The 18,448-nt window shown below is 37.6% G+C and overlaps 1 protein-coding gene across 2 annotated transcripts in view; it reads left to right on the forward strand.

The window, feature by feature from the left end:
• The window catches only part of LOC135210859 (uncharacterized), a 124,295-nt gene that overhangs the window by 38,485 nt on the left and 67,362 nt on the right, over positions 1 to 18,448 (forward strand). For both annotated transcript variants that reach the window (XM_064243758.1, XM_064243759.1), the window contains exon 3: positions 11,157 to 11,342. In XM_064243758.1, the coding sequence (XP_064099828.1) occupies positions 11,157 to 11,342 (186 nt within the window). The remainder of the gene's footprint in view (positions 1 to 11,156; positions 11,343 to 18,448) is intronic.

Below are 18,448 nucleotides of genomic sequence, written 5' to 3' on the forward strand. Positions count from 1 at the left end.
ACGGCACAAAGAGCTGTTTCAGTAGAATGGAATTTCAGATAAGCCAACTGATCTTCAGGAATAGCTCCAATTACTTTCAAGTGCTGACTGAGTTGATCTAAAACGGAAGTCTCGATCATTTTTGACAAAAAAGACAAGTTAGAAATTGGTCTGTAAGATTTCATTTCTTGATGATCAAGGGATCCCTTAAGAGATGGTTTAATGATAGCAACTTTTTCAGAGGACGGGACTAGGCTCTTAGTAATACTCAAGTTGACTATTCGAAGCTGCAATTGCAATAACCTATCTATGTTCGGGGCGTCGATGACCTCATTTATTGGAAAAGGATCGTTACTGCAATAAGAGCGGCAGAACTAATGAACATAGTTTTGTAAGCATCGAGTGAAATTGGCCTAAACTGCAAAAACTTTGAGAAAGGAAAATCAGGAAAGTAAGGATAGGGCAAGAAACATCAGTTGTGAAGTTACAAAGTAAACAGGCAACCTTTGACTCAAAGAATTCTGCAAATTCATTTGCCAATTCAAGCTCAGATCTCCCGTCTGGTAAAACATGCCTCTTAATTTTCCCTAAATGTTCATCGAGCACAGAATACAGCCTTTTGATATTGGACCCAACCTCAGTTACTTTTTCATTATAATATGTCTTCTTTACATCTCTTAACCCTCTTACGCCGACTGGACGTATTTTACGTCGACATTTTTTGTCTCCCGTGTACCGACTGGACGTAGTTTACGTCGACTTACAAAAGTTTTTTTTTAAATTCGCAGAAAAATACTTATAGCCTACCAGCCTAAAACTTTTGAATCACGCGCCTTTGGGGTGATGCTGGGAGTTCCAACGGATCAAGGTGTTGTTTTGGTTTACAATCGGTTACGCAGGGCGCGCAAGCGCGAATTTCTTTCATGCCGACACTAAAAGTATCTGTGACACATCTCGGAAATTATTTCGTCACTTTGGCATAATTTTTGTACCATTGTAAATTAGCCGTTACATAAAGTATTATATATGAAAATGTGCGCATTTTTATGTAGAATACAACAATAAAATACTCATGGTTTGTTTTGTTTTAGATTTTATCAGTTTGAGATATTTTCATATAAATAACGATAATTGCCAAAATTTCAACCTTTGGTCAACTTTGACTCTACCGAAATGGTCGAAAAACGCAATTGTAAGCTAAAACGCTTATATTCTAGTAATATTCAATCATTTACCTTAATTTTCCAACTAATTGGAAGTCTAGCACAATATTTCGATTTATGGTGAATTTATGAAAACACTTTTTCCTTACGTCTGCGCGGTAACTCTTCCGAAAAAAATCATACATGCAATTGTGGTAATGTTTGCACCATTTTAAAATTAGCCGTTATATAAAGTTTTATATATGGAAATATGCGCAATTTCATGCACAATACAACTAAAAACAACCCATGGTTGTAGCTTTTATCAGTTTTGAGATATTTTCATATAAATAACGATAATTGCCAAAATTTCAACCTTCGGTCAACTTTGACCCTACCGAAAATGTCGAAAAACGCAATTGTAAGCTAAAAAGCTTATATTCTAGTAATATTCAAGCATTTACCTTCATTTTGCAACAAATTGGAAGTCTCTAGCACAATATTTCGATTTATGGTGAATTTATGAAAAAAATAACATTTTCTTTACGTCCGCGCGGTAACTCTTCCGAAAAAATCATACGTGCGATTGTGGTAATGTTTGCACCATTTTAAATTAGCCTTTACATAAAGTTTTATATATGAAAATGTGCGCAATTTCATGTAGAATACAACAAAAATAATGAAGTTGTAGCTTTTCTCATTTTCGAAATATTTGCATATAAATCACGATAAATAGAAAAAAAAACCACGTTCGGTCAACTTTGACTCTACCGAAATGGTCGAAAAACGCAATTGTAAGCTAAAACTCTTACAGTCTAGTAATATTCAGTCATTTATCTTCATCTTGAAACAAATTCGAAGTCTCTAGCAAAATATTTAGATTTATGGTGAATTTAAAAAAAAAATCTTTCCTTCCCTCCGCCACAAATCTCCGAAATATGTACGTCCCATTCTCGGAATATTTGCTCCGTTTCATATTAGGCATTTCATAGAGTTTTATATATGAAAATGTGCGCAATTTCATGTAGAATAAAACGAAAAATATTTGAAGGTTGTAGCTTTTCTTATTTCCGAAATAATTGCATATAAATAATATATATATAAAAAAATTCGACATTCGGTCAAATTTAACTCTTCAGATATGGTCGAAAACTGCAATTGTAAGCTAATACTCTTACAGTATAGTAATATTCAATCATTTGTCTTTATTTTGAAAGAAATTGGAAGTCTCTAGGACAATATTTAGATTTATGGTGAATTTTTGAAAAAAATATTTGTTTACGTCCACGTGTTACGAATTCATGCATTATTTTGTGATAATATTTTCTCTGTGTTGCTTTAATCGTTTTACAATGTGTTATATACCAAAATGATTGCAATTTAGTGTAAATTACAACGAAAAAAAAAGTAACTTGTTACCTTTAACCGTTTTGCGCACAGTGCGATTTGAATACAATTATATATGAAATTTCGTTTTTGCGCTATCATATATCGCATTATTTATATATGACAATGATAATTTTTTTCATTTCTGATGGTTGCATACTAAACTTCAGGCAATGAAAAAAAAGGAGCCAAAAATGAACTCTTAATCTTGAAAACTAAGCGCGCTGTGATTTTTTGAAAAAAAGATCCGATTCCGATCGCTCACTCTGAAATCCCTCTGGCATATGGGAGACAATTTTTTATTTACCGCTCCGGCTCATTCCTAGCTTCCACATATAACATTCGATTTCTCTCTGTTTTATGCTTATGCCAACGTGACTCTGCCAACCTCCGTTTTTTCCTAGCTTCCCTAATTGCAGCATTGAACCATGGGGAGCTGTCTCTTATGACAGTATCTTTCTCTACCACAGGGCACATTTTATCGTATTCTTTAGAAAATACAGAAAAATACAAAGCAAAAAGACAGACCACACATTCACCTACAGAAACATTTCTGCTACTATTTAAGTCAGTACATCCACAGGGTTCATTATATTTTTCTTTAATAACAGTAACACCCACATCTATTAACACAGTAGAGTCTAATAACCGTTTGTTCCTAAATGTTATTTTAGTCCTGAGTTTACTTGGTAATAAGACTGAAATATCAAACATAATAAGCTTGTGGTAAAAAGAGATAGAAAAATCTGGCTCCACTATCAAATTCATAAAGTAATTATCACCTGTAAAACAAAACACAGCATCTATAATATGATCTGACCTAGAGGTAAATACATTCACCTTATTAACAAAATTCATATTGTTCATTATATCAATAAACTTCTTTACATTTGTATCTCTATAATCCTCTAACCACATATTAAAATCTCCACATATATATACATTACATTTTTCATTTTCAAAACAATCCAAGAATACAGAAAAGTCTTCTAAGAACGTAGCCTTGCTTAGCTGAGGAGTACGATATACTACTAAAAATAAAAACTGTACATTATAGGCCTTAAACTCCAAGGCTAAATACTCAAAACTCACAAATGCTCCAACAACCCTAATACTAACATTTGTAAATGTTTTGGATAAAACAATGCCAACCCCACCTCCCTGACCAAAATTATGTTGTGTGGGAAACAGTTTATGAGTATCCGGCAATAGTTCATTAATTTTCAAATTATCAGTAGCACTTAGCCATGTTTCTGTTATAGCAAACACATCTATTCCTTGTTCACAGATTAATTCTCTTAATTCTGTTGTCTTGTTGCGTACTGACTGCGCATTCAGTAAGGCACATTTTATTCTTCTATTACTGGAATCCATGATCAGTCTGTTGGGCAGTTCGCATCCTCTCAGCAACATTCGATGGACAATTCCAGTCAAAAACAGCATGTTCATTATCGGAGAGGTTCATTCGCACACAATGATGACATTTCAAACTTTCAGACTGACAATGCCTTGTCTCATGATCAGTTCTGTTACAACGTCCACATATCCAAGATCCATTAGAAGCCTTGACTCTACATTTGGACTCAAAATTACCATATCCTTGACAGTAGTTACATATTATAACATGATAGCTATCCCATACCTTATGTCGACCAAAGTTGGTGAAAAGTATATCTCCATTTTCGTATATCCTGCGTCTAATGATAGGTGTACATTTAAAAGTATAATTATACGATTTACCATCTTTAGCTTCTCTAGTTGATACTAGTTTCATTTCATCTGGACTTACATTAATACCTTGAAATATATTATTCTTCTTCAAAATCGCAGGCAGGACGTCATCCATCTGTTCTTGATTACTAACATTGGCAACGGTGATTTTAGGTTACATCTTCTGAAGTACAGTTGAACATAATTTATGGTCATCAGCTGTCTGGTCCAGAGTTCGTTTAGCATTTTCTCTTGTTTTCTTGTCTGGAAAGTCAACGACCAGTGAACCTTTTTTCGTAGGCTTTACATTACTAATTTGAATATTCCCAAGGACTTTTGTTAATACACCTTTCTTCTCTTCCATTGTGGTAGCTTCATTCTCATCTTCATCAGCAATCAAAATCAAATTTCTCTCTTTCACCACATCAGAATGACATGGTTTCAAATCCTTTACAGGTAGCTCACCAGTAACCCCAAGCCCAAGAAATTGATTTTCCGTCTTCAGTTCAATTATTTGTTTTTCTAATGAAGCAAACATATCTTTTGCCATTAATTCTAACGTTTCCATTTTTCGGCCAAGCTCATTCAGGGAAACTGTCTCCGAAAAATTGGGCTCACATCTTCTACAGTAGAATTTAAGACCCTTACATCCAATAGAAATTGACTTCTCTACCTTTCTGTAGTCTTATATAGATATTCCCTCACATTTCTGATGTACTTTCTTGTTACATGAAGAGCAGTCCAGTTGGTTGTCATCGTTTTGACGATCGCAATAGCAAGATGCCATTTCACAAGAAAACTCTGAAACTTCACTTTCAAATCATAGCAAGGCTCTGTTAGTTGGTAGAAATTATGACGTAACAATGATGTATCCGTGACGTCACTAAGGAAAATCTGCGTGGTGGCCGTTTGAGAATGTGCATCAAGTCAACTAGGCCCTAATACACTAAGTTAGAACGCACTTGCACAGCACTATTTATGTCACTAAGTGGATTAGGCACATCCTACACATATTCATGCACGAATACAGACAGGTTAAACAGCAGTTTAAGGGCAAGTTACTCTAAAACGGGCCAAATTAATGAAGAGGATCTGGTTTACGTTTCTGTCAAGAGCTTCTTCTCGTAACCCGAGGACTGCCTGTACGTATATATATGTGTACGTATATGTATGGGTTTATAAACCACTTTATTAAAAAATGTAAAAATTACTTGATTCAGTAAATGGTAACTTGGTTATATAGCCTAGCTAAGCAATTAGGCTACATATTAAATGCTTGTTGGTAATAAATCAGAACTTAACCTTATATGGCAAGAATAGATTATTCCAAGGATACTAACCCAAGTCTTATAGAAATCTTGCTTAGGTTAGTAAATAGTTAGCCATAGTATACATATATGTGTATATGTAGGGGGGTATGGATTTATAAACTCCTTTATTAAGAATTTCAAAAATTACATGACAATAAATAGTAACTTGGTTATGTAGCCTAACTAAGCGATTAGGCTACATATTAAATTCTTGTTGGTAATAAGTCAAAACCTAACCTTATTCGGTAGGAATAGATTAAAGATGAAACTGCTCGCTTTAGACTCTCGATGGGTCCTAGGGTTTAGCAAAGGTGAGAGGAAGGGGAAGATTATATCTATCTGGCAAAACTGCGGCAGCATATAATTAAACCCTTCTCTGATGTTCCATATTCGGGCCAAAACCCAATAACATCAGTCACCACTACCCCCCAGGTACATCCTGAGGAAGAATTAGAGGAATCCTCACCTAGAGGTGAAGTGTTCAAAGACTTTGAGGTAGACATTGATACTGAAAGAACCTTGCTGAACCCAGAAGGACCAGGGACACAGATGTCAATCAGCCATGGGAAAAACATTGTAGAAGAAAGTCAATCTCCCATGCAGCTTTCAGAAGCCAATCAGGATCCTTCCCCCAAAAGGGATATAAGGATCCACCTGAACCCAATGGAAATAACAGCAAATTCAGAGGATTATAGCAATTCACTCAGGACTTCTGCCCCTTGGGGAACAGAGCTGCAGCTCAGCTGTAAATATACAATCAGGTTTTGCAAGTTCCCCCAAAAGGGATACACAGTTTGCGGTATTAGATCACTTCTGTAAGGAAATAATGAATAACATCAAAGATGCCTTGCTGCTGAAAGGCAACAGATAATGGGCATACTGAATGATGCACCAAAATGTAAACGTCCTGCATCTTGCAATAGAATGGGAAGAGTTGAAACCAAATCTGTCCAAACAAGAGTTAATAGTGCAAACCCAACTGGAACCAACAAAATGGCCAGTCCCGGTTAAGAGTCTTACGAAATCTAGCAGGGACTAAAATCCTACTATGATGTTGATAAGCCTTTGCAAGATGCCTCAATGTGTATTTTCTCCCAGAATGGTAAGTATCTTATTAATGGAAGAAAGTCCAAGATAGAAGTAGTACATGTTGAATTTAGGGACAGGGCAGCCTTTCCTAACACTGAATGGCATCTAATACCACCTGTGCCAGATGTGGAGATGCCTCAAAAGAAAACTGTTCTCTTAGCTGGCAATTTGGCAATAAGAGATGTAGGTGAAACTCTTCACGAGGTAAATGGGACAGGAATTTATAGGGCTATTATGAACAAGACTGAGGTGGCTTACTATGTACCACCAGCCTTCTGCCCCTTCACATTTAAAATCATAAACCATGTGAAAAAACATTTTCAAAATTATGTAGTAACCAAAAAACGGGAACCATTGGCAGAACTAAAACCATTTGCATCCGTTATTCCAGTTTCAGAAAACTCCACCGAAGAATGGGCAACACTTCAATTTCCCTTTGATAGGAAAAAGCTCCCCCTAGATGTTGCAACTCAGCAATTTGGTACTCCACAATGAGAAGGATTTCAGAAGGTACATCAGCATCAGAGTTCGTGGTAGAACCCACCTCCTTAGTGTCTTAACCACTTCCTCGTTGATAGTAGAAGTAGCCACAAAAAGGCTTCCAGAAGAATCTAGGATGATTTTTGCTGTTGTGGCTAAAAGCCTTATGAGAACATTATAGGAAGCTCTGAATTTTTGGATGGGCGCATAAAAGTGCGAATGGAGGTACTGGAAAACTCCAACAAGTCGCTTCACAATGTGACTACCCTATTACAGTCTAATGCCTTCTGTCGAGACCTGCTTGTGGAGTCTATTGTGACTCAAATAAAAGAACAAGCATGTCAACAAAATTGCATAGTGTATGCTTTACTGGGAAAAGATTTCAGGAAACGAAAAACCAGAAATTTCCCATTACCAAATCCAAAAAGGCACGCTTTGATAAAAAATCATATAGGCCTCCATTTACTTCCAATAGCTCTCCTCATACGCAGGTAGTTAGTCAGAAGGGACAGCACCCTCAAAAGGGACAAAAACCTGCACATCAAAAAGTGTATCCTTTTCACAAGGTCCAAAAACCAGCTTATAGAGGAAAAGGAAAAGCAATACGTACCTGGAATGCCCATTACGGGAAAAGGCAGAGGAAAGGGGGATCCCAATAGGAATTGTTTGGTCGGGGGTCGACTTCAGAAGTTTCACAAGGAATGGAAGTCTTCTCTTTGGAGACACAGCATTATTCTCAATGGACAGGGGTGGAAATGGTCTCACCCCCCTCCACCTTTGAAAGGGTTCTTTCAGAAACCAGACCCCCTTATGAAAGATTACGTGCAGAAGACCCTCTTAAAAGGAGCCATAGAGAAACATTCTTACATTCGTCACCAGGCACGTCTCTTCAGTGTTCCCAAAAAGGATTCTTCAGAACAAAGGGTGATCCTCGACCTGTCAACATTGAGTAAACACATTGTTTGCCAAAAGTTTTGAATGACTACCATTGCCCAAGTACGTTCTGTTATTCCAGAAGGGACCTGGACAGTTTCTATAGATCTGAAAGACGCATATTGGCACATCCCTATTGCCGTTCCTTTCCGCCCCTTCCTGGGGTTCTGGATAGGAAAAAGTACATACAGATTCAAGGTCATGCCTTTCAGGCTAAATATTGCCCCAAGAATCTTTACAAAGTTGGTGACAGTAGTTGTTCAGGAACTCAGGAAAGAAGGAATACATGTGATAGCCACAAGAAAAGAGTGCCTGAAAAACCTAGGAATGGTAGTCAACAGACTCCAGTCAAAAGGCTTTATTATAAATTGGAAAAAATCCCGCATCATACCCAGCTGACATTTTCAATGGCTGGGAATGTGTTGGGACACGGTTCAAGGCCTTTTGTATCTTTCCCTCAAAACTCAGAACAGAATAAGGAAAAATCCCAAAATGTTCCTGACACAGCCCATTGCTTCCAGACGGCAATTAGAGCGGATGATGGGTCTGCTACAGTTTGGATCTATAACAGATCCAATACTCAGGTTGCAACTGAAAAACGCAAAAAATTTTGGATGTCACATGCAAGTAAAAGAATGCGAGACAAATCTCACAAAATGCATCAAGAACTTGGGGAGATACTTCAGCCATGGACACAAGGAATCTCTGGCAAAACAGGTCACCCTGACTCCTCCAACTGTAAAAGTAAAAATACGTACACAGATGCCTTGTTGACAGGTTGGGGAGGACATTGGGAGGATTGTCAGGTAGCAGGGAGGTGTTCAGCTACTTTAAGGAATTGTCATATCAATTTCGTAGAGCTGATGGCTGTCTTTTTGTCTCTAAAGAAACTCAAACCTCTGGAACAGACACATTTTGCTGGTCCTAGACAATATGACTGCAATGTCTTGCATCAAAAAATTGGGATCACGCTCACCTCCTCTCAATATGGTAATGTTAGCCATTCTTCGGATGGGACAGGAAAAGAAGTGACATTTGTCTGCAATTCACCTTACGGGGTCGTTCAATGTAGTAGCAGACTCTTTGTCAAGGAATATGACAGCCTCAACAGAGTGGTCATTGGACAACCACTCCTTTCAAATAATATACAATCTACTTCCACAACCGGAAGTGGACCTGTTTGTCACATCCGAGAATCACAAACCCCCAGTATATATGTATCCCCGAATGTGGACAATCAAGCAATAGCGAGAGATGCCTTCTTACAGGACTGGAGCAACTGGAAGACGATTTATCTTTTTCCTCCATTGTCCCAGATTTCGAAGGTTTTAAACAAGCTCCTAACCTTCAAAGGAACAGCTTACCTAATAGCCCCAAATTGGACAAACAGGCATTAGTTCCCACTACTTCAGCAGCAGACAAAGAGGTCAATTCCATTACCATCTGCTGTACTATCCCAGAAAGTAGGAGGGAAAATTATTTACGCATCCTCCTTTCTAAGCCAAGACCTTCACGTGTGGATTTTTTTAATATAATCTACCATTGAACAAACCATGGGAATTTGGGTAGAGGTTCATCTGCGGTGACCAAGAGAGTAATGATTCTTGGTCTTTTGGCCGGCCCGAACATGAAACAAGATGGCCAATGTGCGTGCGCAATAGCCACTTCTACAGGTTTTGACAAGATAAAAGACCTCCTTGTCTTATGAGTCCATTATACTCTTATCACTTGTCATAGTGTTTATCATTATGGCATAATACCCGACTAAAAGACCAGGCTAAAAGATATTTCTTTGATTTTAGTCTGATTACCGTGGGGTGCTGGCGCACTCCATGGAGGGTAAATCCTTTGAGGACTCAACAGCAACTACCAAAAATAGGTTTTTCCTACGTCAAAACCTGTTTTTTGCCAGCACACATCTGTGCTTCTTACAATTTATGATCGTTAGCTCCGAGAATTTTGTTTTTTGCGTATTGATTTCATTACCGAAGTTCATGGAAACATTTAAGTTGAAAGGTAAGTTCATAATTTTAAGTTTCAGTTAAAAATTTTTAACTCTGGTAGAATCTTAGGTATTTGTTGGATGCTAATTGTAATTCCAACTTCTAGATTAAATTTATGGTATAGTTTGACTAGCCATTCAAAATAATTCAGAATCTCCAGTTCTATGGAGGTAGAACTAGGTGAGAGTCCCCTGTTCATTCTGGCTCTAAGAATTTAATTTGAAAGCCTCAAAGGATGCCTTAAAATGCTAACTAGGATTCCCAGTGCCATCTAAAATTTTTATTTTTTCCTTAGTCAGAGCTACAGGCTGTGATAAGGAAAACCATTACACTTTGCAAATTGAAATAAAATGAAGGGTAAAGAGAGGGAAATAAAACCAAGGGTAAAGAGATGTTCATTTTTGCCATAATTTGTGTCAGTGTTTGATGTCCGGATGTATGGATTATTCTTAAGAATGAAATTAGTAGCAGGTGCAGGACTAGAGCCTACACCCATCATCTCTTCAATGTTATTGTATGCATCCTGACACTGACCAACCAATCCACAACTAACTCTTGTTATTTTCTTGTTAAATATAAATAGTTGTGCAACTTTCATCTAAGCCTTAATGGAGGAGATCTGATGGTTCTTAATTATTCTGTGTAATGTTCACTGGACATATTTAGATGATTCTAAGGTACCATTTATCTATTGAGATGCAGATAACATATGCCAACTTGGTTATTATCCCTGATCCAGATAAAAAGGACAGTTAAATATCCAAGAAGTCAGTTCTTTTCCTCTACATACGGTAGGTATTTGGCATTGGTAAGAGTGATGTGATTATGATTTTCACAAAACATAAGAAAATTTAATTTTGTTTATTCTTCTTAGGTACAAATATTTTTTTAGTTGGCTTGCCTTCTACTCCCCCTGATTAGCTTACATCCCTGAAAAGCAAAGTCAAAGGTTTTGCTGAATAAATTCCGTATGGAATTTGGATACCTCTAAACTTTCATGACTTATGAAAAAATGCGATGCAACTTCAACTAGGTATAAAGACATTACTAAAAGGTGATAAATTTGTGCATGAGAAATTATTGAAAGAAATTCATATTTTTAGATGTACATTTATTTGTTCCAGATTTTGAGATTTCTGGCTGTTCATCTCAGAAGTGCTAACAGTTACTCTCCATCAGAGGTGGATGATCTTTTAAAAATATGTTTGGCAGTTTCCTTAGATCCTTTGATGCTAGATAATGGGTATCCTAATGCTAATGATGTTTTTAATGTCCTAAGCTTCTATCCATCAACTGAACGGTTTGAAGAGGTAAGCTTACATTTTTTAAGTTTTCATTTCCTGGATAAGATGTGCTTATTTGTGATAAATGCTTGTTATTTACTTCTCATATTAAATTTTGTTTTTTCAGCACAAATACATATATCTGATGATAGCCTAATCTTGCAGTAGCAGCAATCTCCAGACATATCCCTGAAGAAGAAAAGACCCCTTCCCACCTGCCAAGAGTACACACAGTAGTATCTGAGTTGTGGGATCACCCAAAATGTGAAATCTGATAATTTAACTGTCTGAAGTTGAATGAAGTTTAACTGTCTTGTTTTGTATGCATTCCTTCGCCAGGATGAATGCTTGTAGAGTGCTTGCACCTGTTGGTACACTTGTAAGCATGTTTTCTTTGGAGAGCTAACTGCTCACCAGTTTTTGACAGCTAAGTCAAAATTGGCAGCCAAAACAGATATCTTGGAAGGGATTCATATTTCTCATCTCGGTCTTACTTGGGGTCTGGTATCATCAGTGCCTTTGTCTGTGCCTGTTTTGTAGCCTTCACCATAATTTTCATCCCTGCTTCCATTCTTCTGTCTTGCTATCAAATTTCTAAGTACTGTTACTGTATAGTGCAACTGTGGGGTTTTCCACCAGCTTCACCTTTAGAGCCCTGTATCTTGTCTCATTTACTTTCTTTGCCTTTTTAACTTGTAGTTGAGGTGGAAGCAAGTCAAGAGACCATGCTTTAACCTAGTAATGCATCAGTCTTTCTACATTTGCCTTGGGGAGCAGATGCTTACTTTGCTCTCCACCTTCCCTAGCCAGTTTTTTACATAAGCCCGTACTATTGTTTCATGTATTCTCCTAATCAGCTTAAGAAGTCCTGTGAGCGCCAACGTGTTTGTCCCGGCCTTCCATGATTCCCACATTCATGCTTCCTCTAGGACAGATGCAGTAGAGGTGCTTCCAGGCCTATTCCTACTGCTTTATCATCAGCTGTTTTATGCATAATGCTGCCTGTCTTAAGGGGCATATTGCCTCTTCAAGGAAAGAAGGGCCAGCTCCATCTTGTTCCTTTGTTAGCAAGTTTGTAATTTGCAATATTGTTTGGAATATATTGAAACATTTATGTAAGGCATTTCAGTGTTTTCTTTCTTCTTCATTTTTATATTTACTAACCCTTACCAGTTAGTAGGCTTTAGTGTGGAGCTCTTGTTCTCCCTTTATATGATTGTTCTTATTTCTCTTATCACTTTGTAGGTGTGTGTTTAATATATTTTTTTATTGGTTAGACAGTATTTTGTTTCAGTGACACAATTTCTGGGAATGTGGTAATGTTTTAATCCAGTGGTTCTTGACCTGGGGGGCGTGCCCTCCCTAGGGGTGCGCCAGTGATTTCCAGGGGGGGCACGAGCCTCAGGTGAAAAGAAAAAGTTTTCAGGTAGTTTACAGATTCCCGGGCCAGTTTCCTGGGCCGCGCGACACCCAAATCCATCCGCCATGGTAAGTAGTCCCTACGATCCCTACGACCTCGGGTGGCATTTCACTTATCACGACCTACACCCAGCGAATATTCGAAACATGGCACGAACATTCAAAAAAGGCACCTATAACACCTCACCCAGCCCCCATTGCTTTTGCTTCTGCAATTCCCGTTACGATATCGCACTTTATTAACCCTCTTACGCCGAGTGGACGTATTTTACGTCGACATTTTTTGTCTCCCGTGTGCCGACTGGACGTATTTTACGTCGACTTACAAAAGTTTTTTTAAAATTCGCGGAAAAAATACTATAGGAGGCCTACCAGCCTAAAACTTTTGAATCACGCGCCTTGGGGGATGCTGGGAGTTCACGGATCAAGGTGTTGTTTTGTTTACAATCATTACGCAGGCGCGCAAGCGCGAATTTCTTTCTTGCCGCACTAAAAAGTATCTGTGACACATCTCGGAAATTATTTCGTCACTTTGACATAAATTTTGTACCATTGTAAATTAGCCGTTACATGAAGTATTATATATGAAAATGTGCGCATTTTTATGTAGAATACAACAATAAAATACTCATGATTGTAGCTTTTATCAGTATTGAGATATTTTGTATATAAATAACGATAATTGCCAAAATTTCAACCTTTGGTCAACTTTGACTCTACCGAAATGGTCGAAAAACGCAATTGTAAGCTAAAACTCTTATATTTTAGTAATATTCAATCATTTACCTTAATTTTGCAACTAATTGGAAGTCTCTAGCACAATATTTCGATTTGATGGTGAATTTATGAAAAAACTTTTTCCTTATGTCCGCGCGGTAACTCTTTCGAAAAAATCATACATGCGATTGTGGTAATGTTTGCACCATTTTAAAATTAGCCGTTATATAAAGTTTTATATATGGAAATATGCGCAATTTCATGCACAATACAACTAAAAACAACCCATGGTTGTAGCTTTTATTAGTTTTGAGATATTTTCATATAAATAACGATAATTGCCAAAATTTCAACCTTCGGTCAACTTTGACTCTACCGAAATGGTCGAAAAACGCAATTGTAAGCTAAAAAGCTTATATTCTAGTAATATTCAAGCATTTACCTTCATTTTGTAACAAATTGGAAGTCTCTAGCACAATACTTCGATTTATGGTGAATTTATGAAAAAAATAACATTTTCTTTACGTCCGCGCGGTAACTCTTCCGAAAAAATTATACGTGCGATTGTGGTAATGTTTGCACCATTTTAAATTAGCCGTTACATAAAGTTTTATATATGAAAATGTGTGCAATTTCATGTAGAATACAACAAAAAATAATTGAAGGTTGTAGCTTTTCTCATTTTCGAAATATTTGCATATAAATCACGATAAATAGAAAAAAAACCACGTTCTGTCAACTTTGACTCTACCGAAATGGTCGAAAAACGCAATTGTAAGCTAAAACTCTTACAGTCTAGTAATATTCAGTCATTTATCTTCATCTTGAAACAAATTTGAAGTCTCTAGCGAAGTATTTAGATATATGGTGAATTTAAAAAAAAATTTTCCTTCCCTCCGCGCGCGGATTCTCCGCCACAAATCTCCGAAATGTGTACGTACCATTCTCGGAATATTTGCTCAGTTTCCTATTAGGCATTTCATAGAGTTTTATATATAAAAATGTGCGCAATTTCATGTAGAATAAAAAGAAAAATATTTGAAGGTTGTAGCTTTTCTTATTTCCGAAATAATTGCATATAAATAATATATTGTTACGAAGTGCCAAGTATCTGGTTACCATGCATCAAATATTACCTCACAAAAGCCAGACACCTGAACCCTCATAACACGTTTAAACGGCTGAATACTCTAAAGGCAACAGTGATCCCTTAACACTTACCATTATTGCAGAAAATCAGACTAAGTTCATGAAAACAGGTGTGAGGTAATCTTGTAAGTAATTAAATTAATCAAAGGGCATCACTCCTTCAACAACTTTAAAACTCTAAGTATTTCCCTGATTTCAGAAGTCTAAGTACTTCCCTGGTTCTAAGTCACTTCAAGAAAATTGAAGGAAAGCAAATCAATTACCACTCTATGTTTCTACCTAACATAAATAGAATCATAATTAAATATACTTATACTGGTGTAAGATAAAGAAAACACTTATAAAAATTTTAAATACAAAAATTTATTATTAAATTCAAAATTTATAAGTGAAATTCACAATATCAGGGAAAATTACTGTTACTTGAAAACAAAGTAAATTTTAATTAATTCTTGAATCAAATTAAGTAAAATTAAATCAAAATTAATTTATCACAAAATTCAAGAAAATTAATTCAGAAATATCAAATATTAAATTCTCACAAGTTACGAGTGACCAAATTTACGTTACGTTAATATAATCTCGATGGAGAGAGAGAGAGAGAGAGAGAGAGAGAGAGAGAGAGAGAGAGAGAGAGAGAGAGAGAGAGAGAGAGAGATCTAACTGCCTCGAGGTCTTAAGATAGAATGAAAATCTCTTCCTTTATGGAAATTCGACAGGGCAGATGACACAAAAACGTTCTTGTCACTAATGCTTCTCGAATCTTTGAAATCTGACGCAATCTTACATACATAATGTGCAATATCCACGTGGGACTTGACAAAAATATACACGTCCAAGACGAGTCTGTTAAAAAAAAGAAAGACGTACCCGACTCGACCGAGACGGAGGCTGGGCGACAATAAGATTGACATGTTTTGACAACAACGAGCTCGCTATCAAACGCGCTGACAGAGCAGGGAAGCAAACTGATCTCGCAGACTCTAATCTTAAAGGGTCGACATAAAAGTTAAACATTTGCAGCTTTGAAAAGACAAGGATCTCTCTCTTTACGTTATATATATATATTCTTTTACAAGACATAATGCGAAATCTGAACACACATTTTAAAACATCCTATTCTAAGCTATCTAGGAATCTGAAAAAATGTTGCAAAATCTTACATGAGATTTCAAAGAGGGGAAACATGCATTTTGAAAGTAGCAATATATAATATGGTAGAAAAAAACTGCAATTGTAAGCTAATACTCTTACATTATAGTAATATTCAATCATTTGTCTTCATTTTGAAAGAAATTGGAAGTCTCTAGGACAATATTTAGGTTTATGGTGAATTTTTGAAAAAAATATTTGTTTACGTCCGCGCGTTACGAATTCATGCATTATTTTGTGATAATATTTTCTCTGTGTTGCTTTTATCGTTTTACAATGTGTTATATACCAAAATGATCGCAATTTAGTGTACATTACAACGAAAAAAAAGTAACTTGTTACCTTTAACCGTTTTGTGCACAGCGCGATTTAAATACAATTATATATGAAATTTCGTTTTTGCGCTATCATATATTGCATTATTTATATATGATAATGATAATATTTTTCATTTCTGATGGTTGCATACTAAACTTCAGCCAATGACAAAAAAAGGAGCCAAAAATGAACTCTTAATCTTCAAAACTAAGCGCGCTGTGATTTTTTGAAAAAAATATTTTTTCCGCTTCCGCGCTCACTCTGAAACACCTCCGGCACACGGGAGACAATTTTTTTTTACCGCTTCGGCGTAAGAGGGTTAACATGGGTGACGATATAGGCGTATTCCGTAATTATTTACCTACAGTTTTGGGAGCCAATTTCCAATTTCCCGGGCTGCATGGCGACAACATTAAAACAAATCAGCATGGCGACTACTCCACGCTGCGAATATTCAAAACAGTCTCCTATAAAAACCTCAACCAGCTCCCATTGCCTTTGCTTCGGCAAATCCCGTTACGATATCGCACTTTATTCACACGGGTGACAATGTAGGCGTATTCCGTAATTATTTACCTACAGTTTTGGGAGCCAATTTTGTCCAATTTCCCCTTTCCCGGGCCGCACAACACCCAGAAACTCCATCTGCCGCGCTAAGTAGTCCCTTCGACGACATGCCCTTTCACCTGGCTTGACCCCGCGAATTTTCAAAGCAGTCCAACATGGCGTCTCCGGTCACATCACACCTGTCCCTCGCTGCTTTTTTGGCTGCAAGTCCAGTTACTTTTGGTGTTCTTTATACATTTTGTCAAGACGTTGATGTACTACGTACATATCTATTCAAAAGCGGTCTTTTGGGAGATTTTAGTGGGACTTGCGACCAGTGTAGAGTGGGAACCGTCAGCCTCGTTAAAGAGGAAGACAGTTTCATGTGGCGGTGCAGCTTACGCACGTGCCGTAAAAGAATCGCGATCCAGAACGGCTCTTTCTTCTCCCGCTCACACCTTGATTTCGGCACAATCCTCCAATTAATTTATGGCTGGATCCATGAGCTACCACAGGCCTTTGCGCAAATGACTCTTTAGATCGGTTCACCTAACACCATGATGGACTGATATAATTTCTGCCGGGAAGTCTGTATCGACATTTTGGTTCAGGACAATCACAAAATCGGTGGACCTGGCCACATTGTTGAAATGTTGAAATTGACGAGTCAAAGTTTGGCAAACGTAAATTCAACAAAGGTCGGCGTGTTGATGGTTGTTGGGTTTTAGGTGGAATAGACCGTGAAACAAAGGACACGTTTTTCCAAATCGTTCAGGACTGATCGGCCGAAACCCTGCTTCCCATCCTCATTGGAAATATTCACCCAGATTCAATCATTATTTCAGACTGTTGGAAATCATACACAACACTAAGTAAGCACTTTAAAGAACACTTAAATATCAATCACTCTTTACACTTCGTCGATCCAACCGACAAAAACATACACACCAACACTATCGAATCTACATGGCGGGTTTTAAAAAGAAACGTTTTGCCGCGGAGTGGTATGGTGAAATCTCTGTACCCTTCGCATTTTTCTATGTATTACATTCAAAAACGATACTTTAATAACAGTGGTTGCCCGTTCAAAATATTCCTCGACCTCATTAAACGCACTTACCCATTAAAGAGAGCAGTCAACGCCAAGGAAAATCCGTCCTTTGTCCCGCAGTACTCCTCAACCTCAACAAACCCGTGACCGCGGTGTTCAAACCGAAATGTCGATGCTAGACGTCCTGCCCCCAGTCAAAAGGGCCAGAATCGCCCTACCAGAATTCTCCGACTCTGACGTGGAAGATTTTCAAGTATAAGGTAAGTGCAATAATGTATTTAGGGTAGTTTATGGGTAGTTTACATCCTAAGTGCGGTTAGGTTGGTTTCTTTGGTTAGGTCACAACCTTTTTTATCACTGGGACAGATGGTGGATTGTCCGTGGTTTGACTGGCCAGCCACGCGGTTAGGTTGGTTGGCCCACTGTAACCCCTGTGGCTAGTGCGCGCAGTGCAACATTACCCCTTACCGGAACATGTCGTGCTTGCCAAGAATCTTTAAATATGCGGATAAGGCGTCTAGCGCCGTTCCGCCACGGCCTTACTGACAGCACACATAAATTGATTGTTCGCGGATACGTAGTTGCTCCGGTACAGTAGGCTACCTGGGTCCGTTTCCCGTTTATAGAGTAAAATAAGTAAGAAGTCCTAAATTTGGGTAAACAGTTGGCTAGCATAGCCTGCATCGCATTTGCAGAGTAAGGGGTCAACATATTTAAAATAGGTAATAAGTCCCAATTTTGGGTAAGTAGTAGTCTAGCGTTGCCCGCATTGCGGTTGGAG

The sequence above is a fragment of the Macrobrachium nipponense genome, chromosome 4 (assembly GCF_015104395.2).
Source record: "Macrobrachium nipponense isolate FS-2020 chromosome 4, ASM1510439v2, whole genome shotgun sequence".
In the NCBI taxonomy this organism is placed as follows: domain Eukaryota; kingdom Metazoa; phylum Arthropoda; class Malacostraca; order Decapoda; family Palaemonidae; genus Macrobrachium; species Macrobrachium nipponense.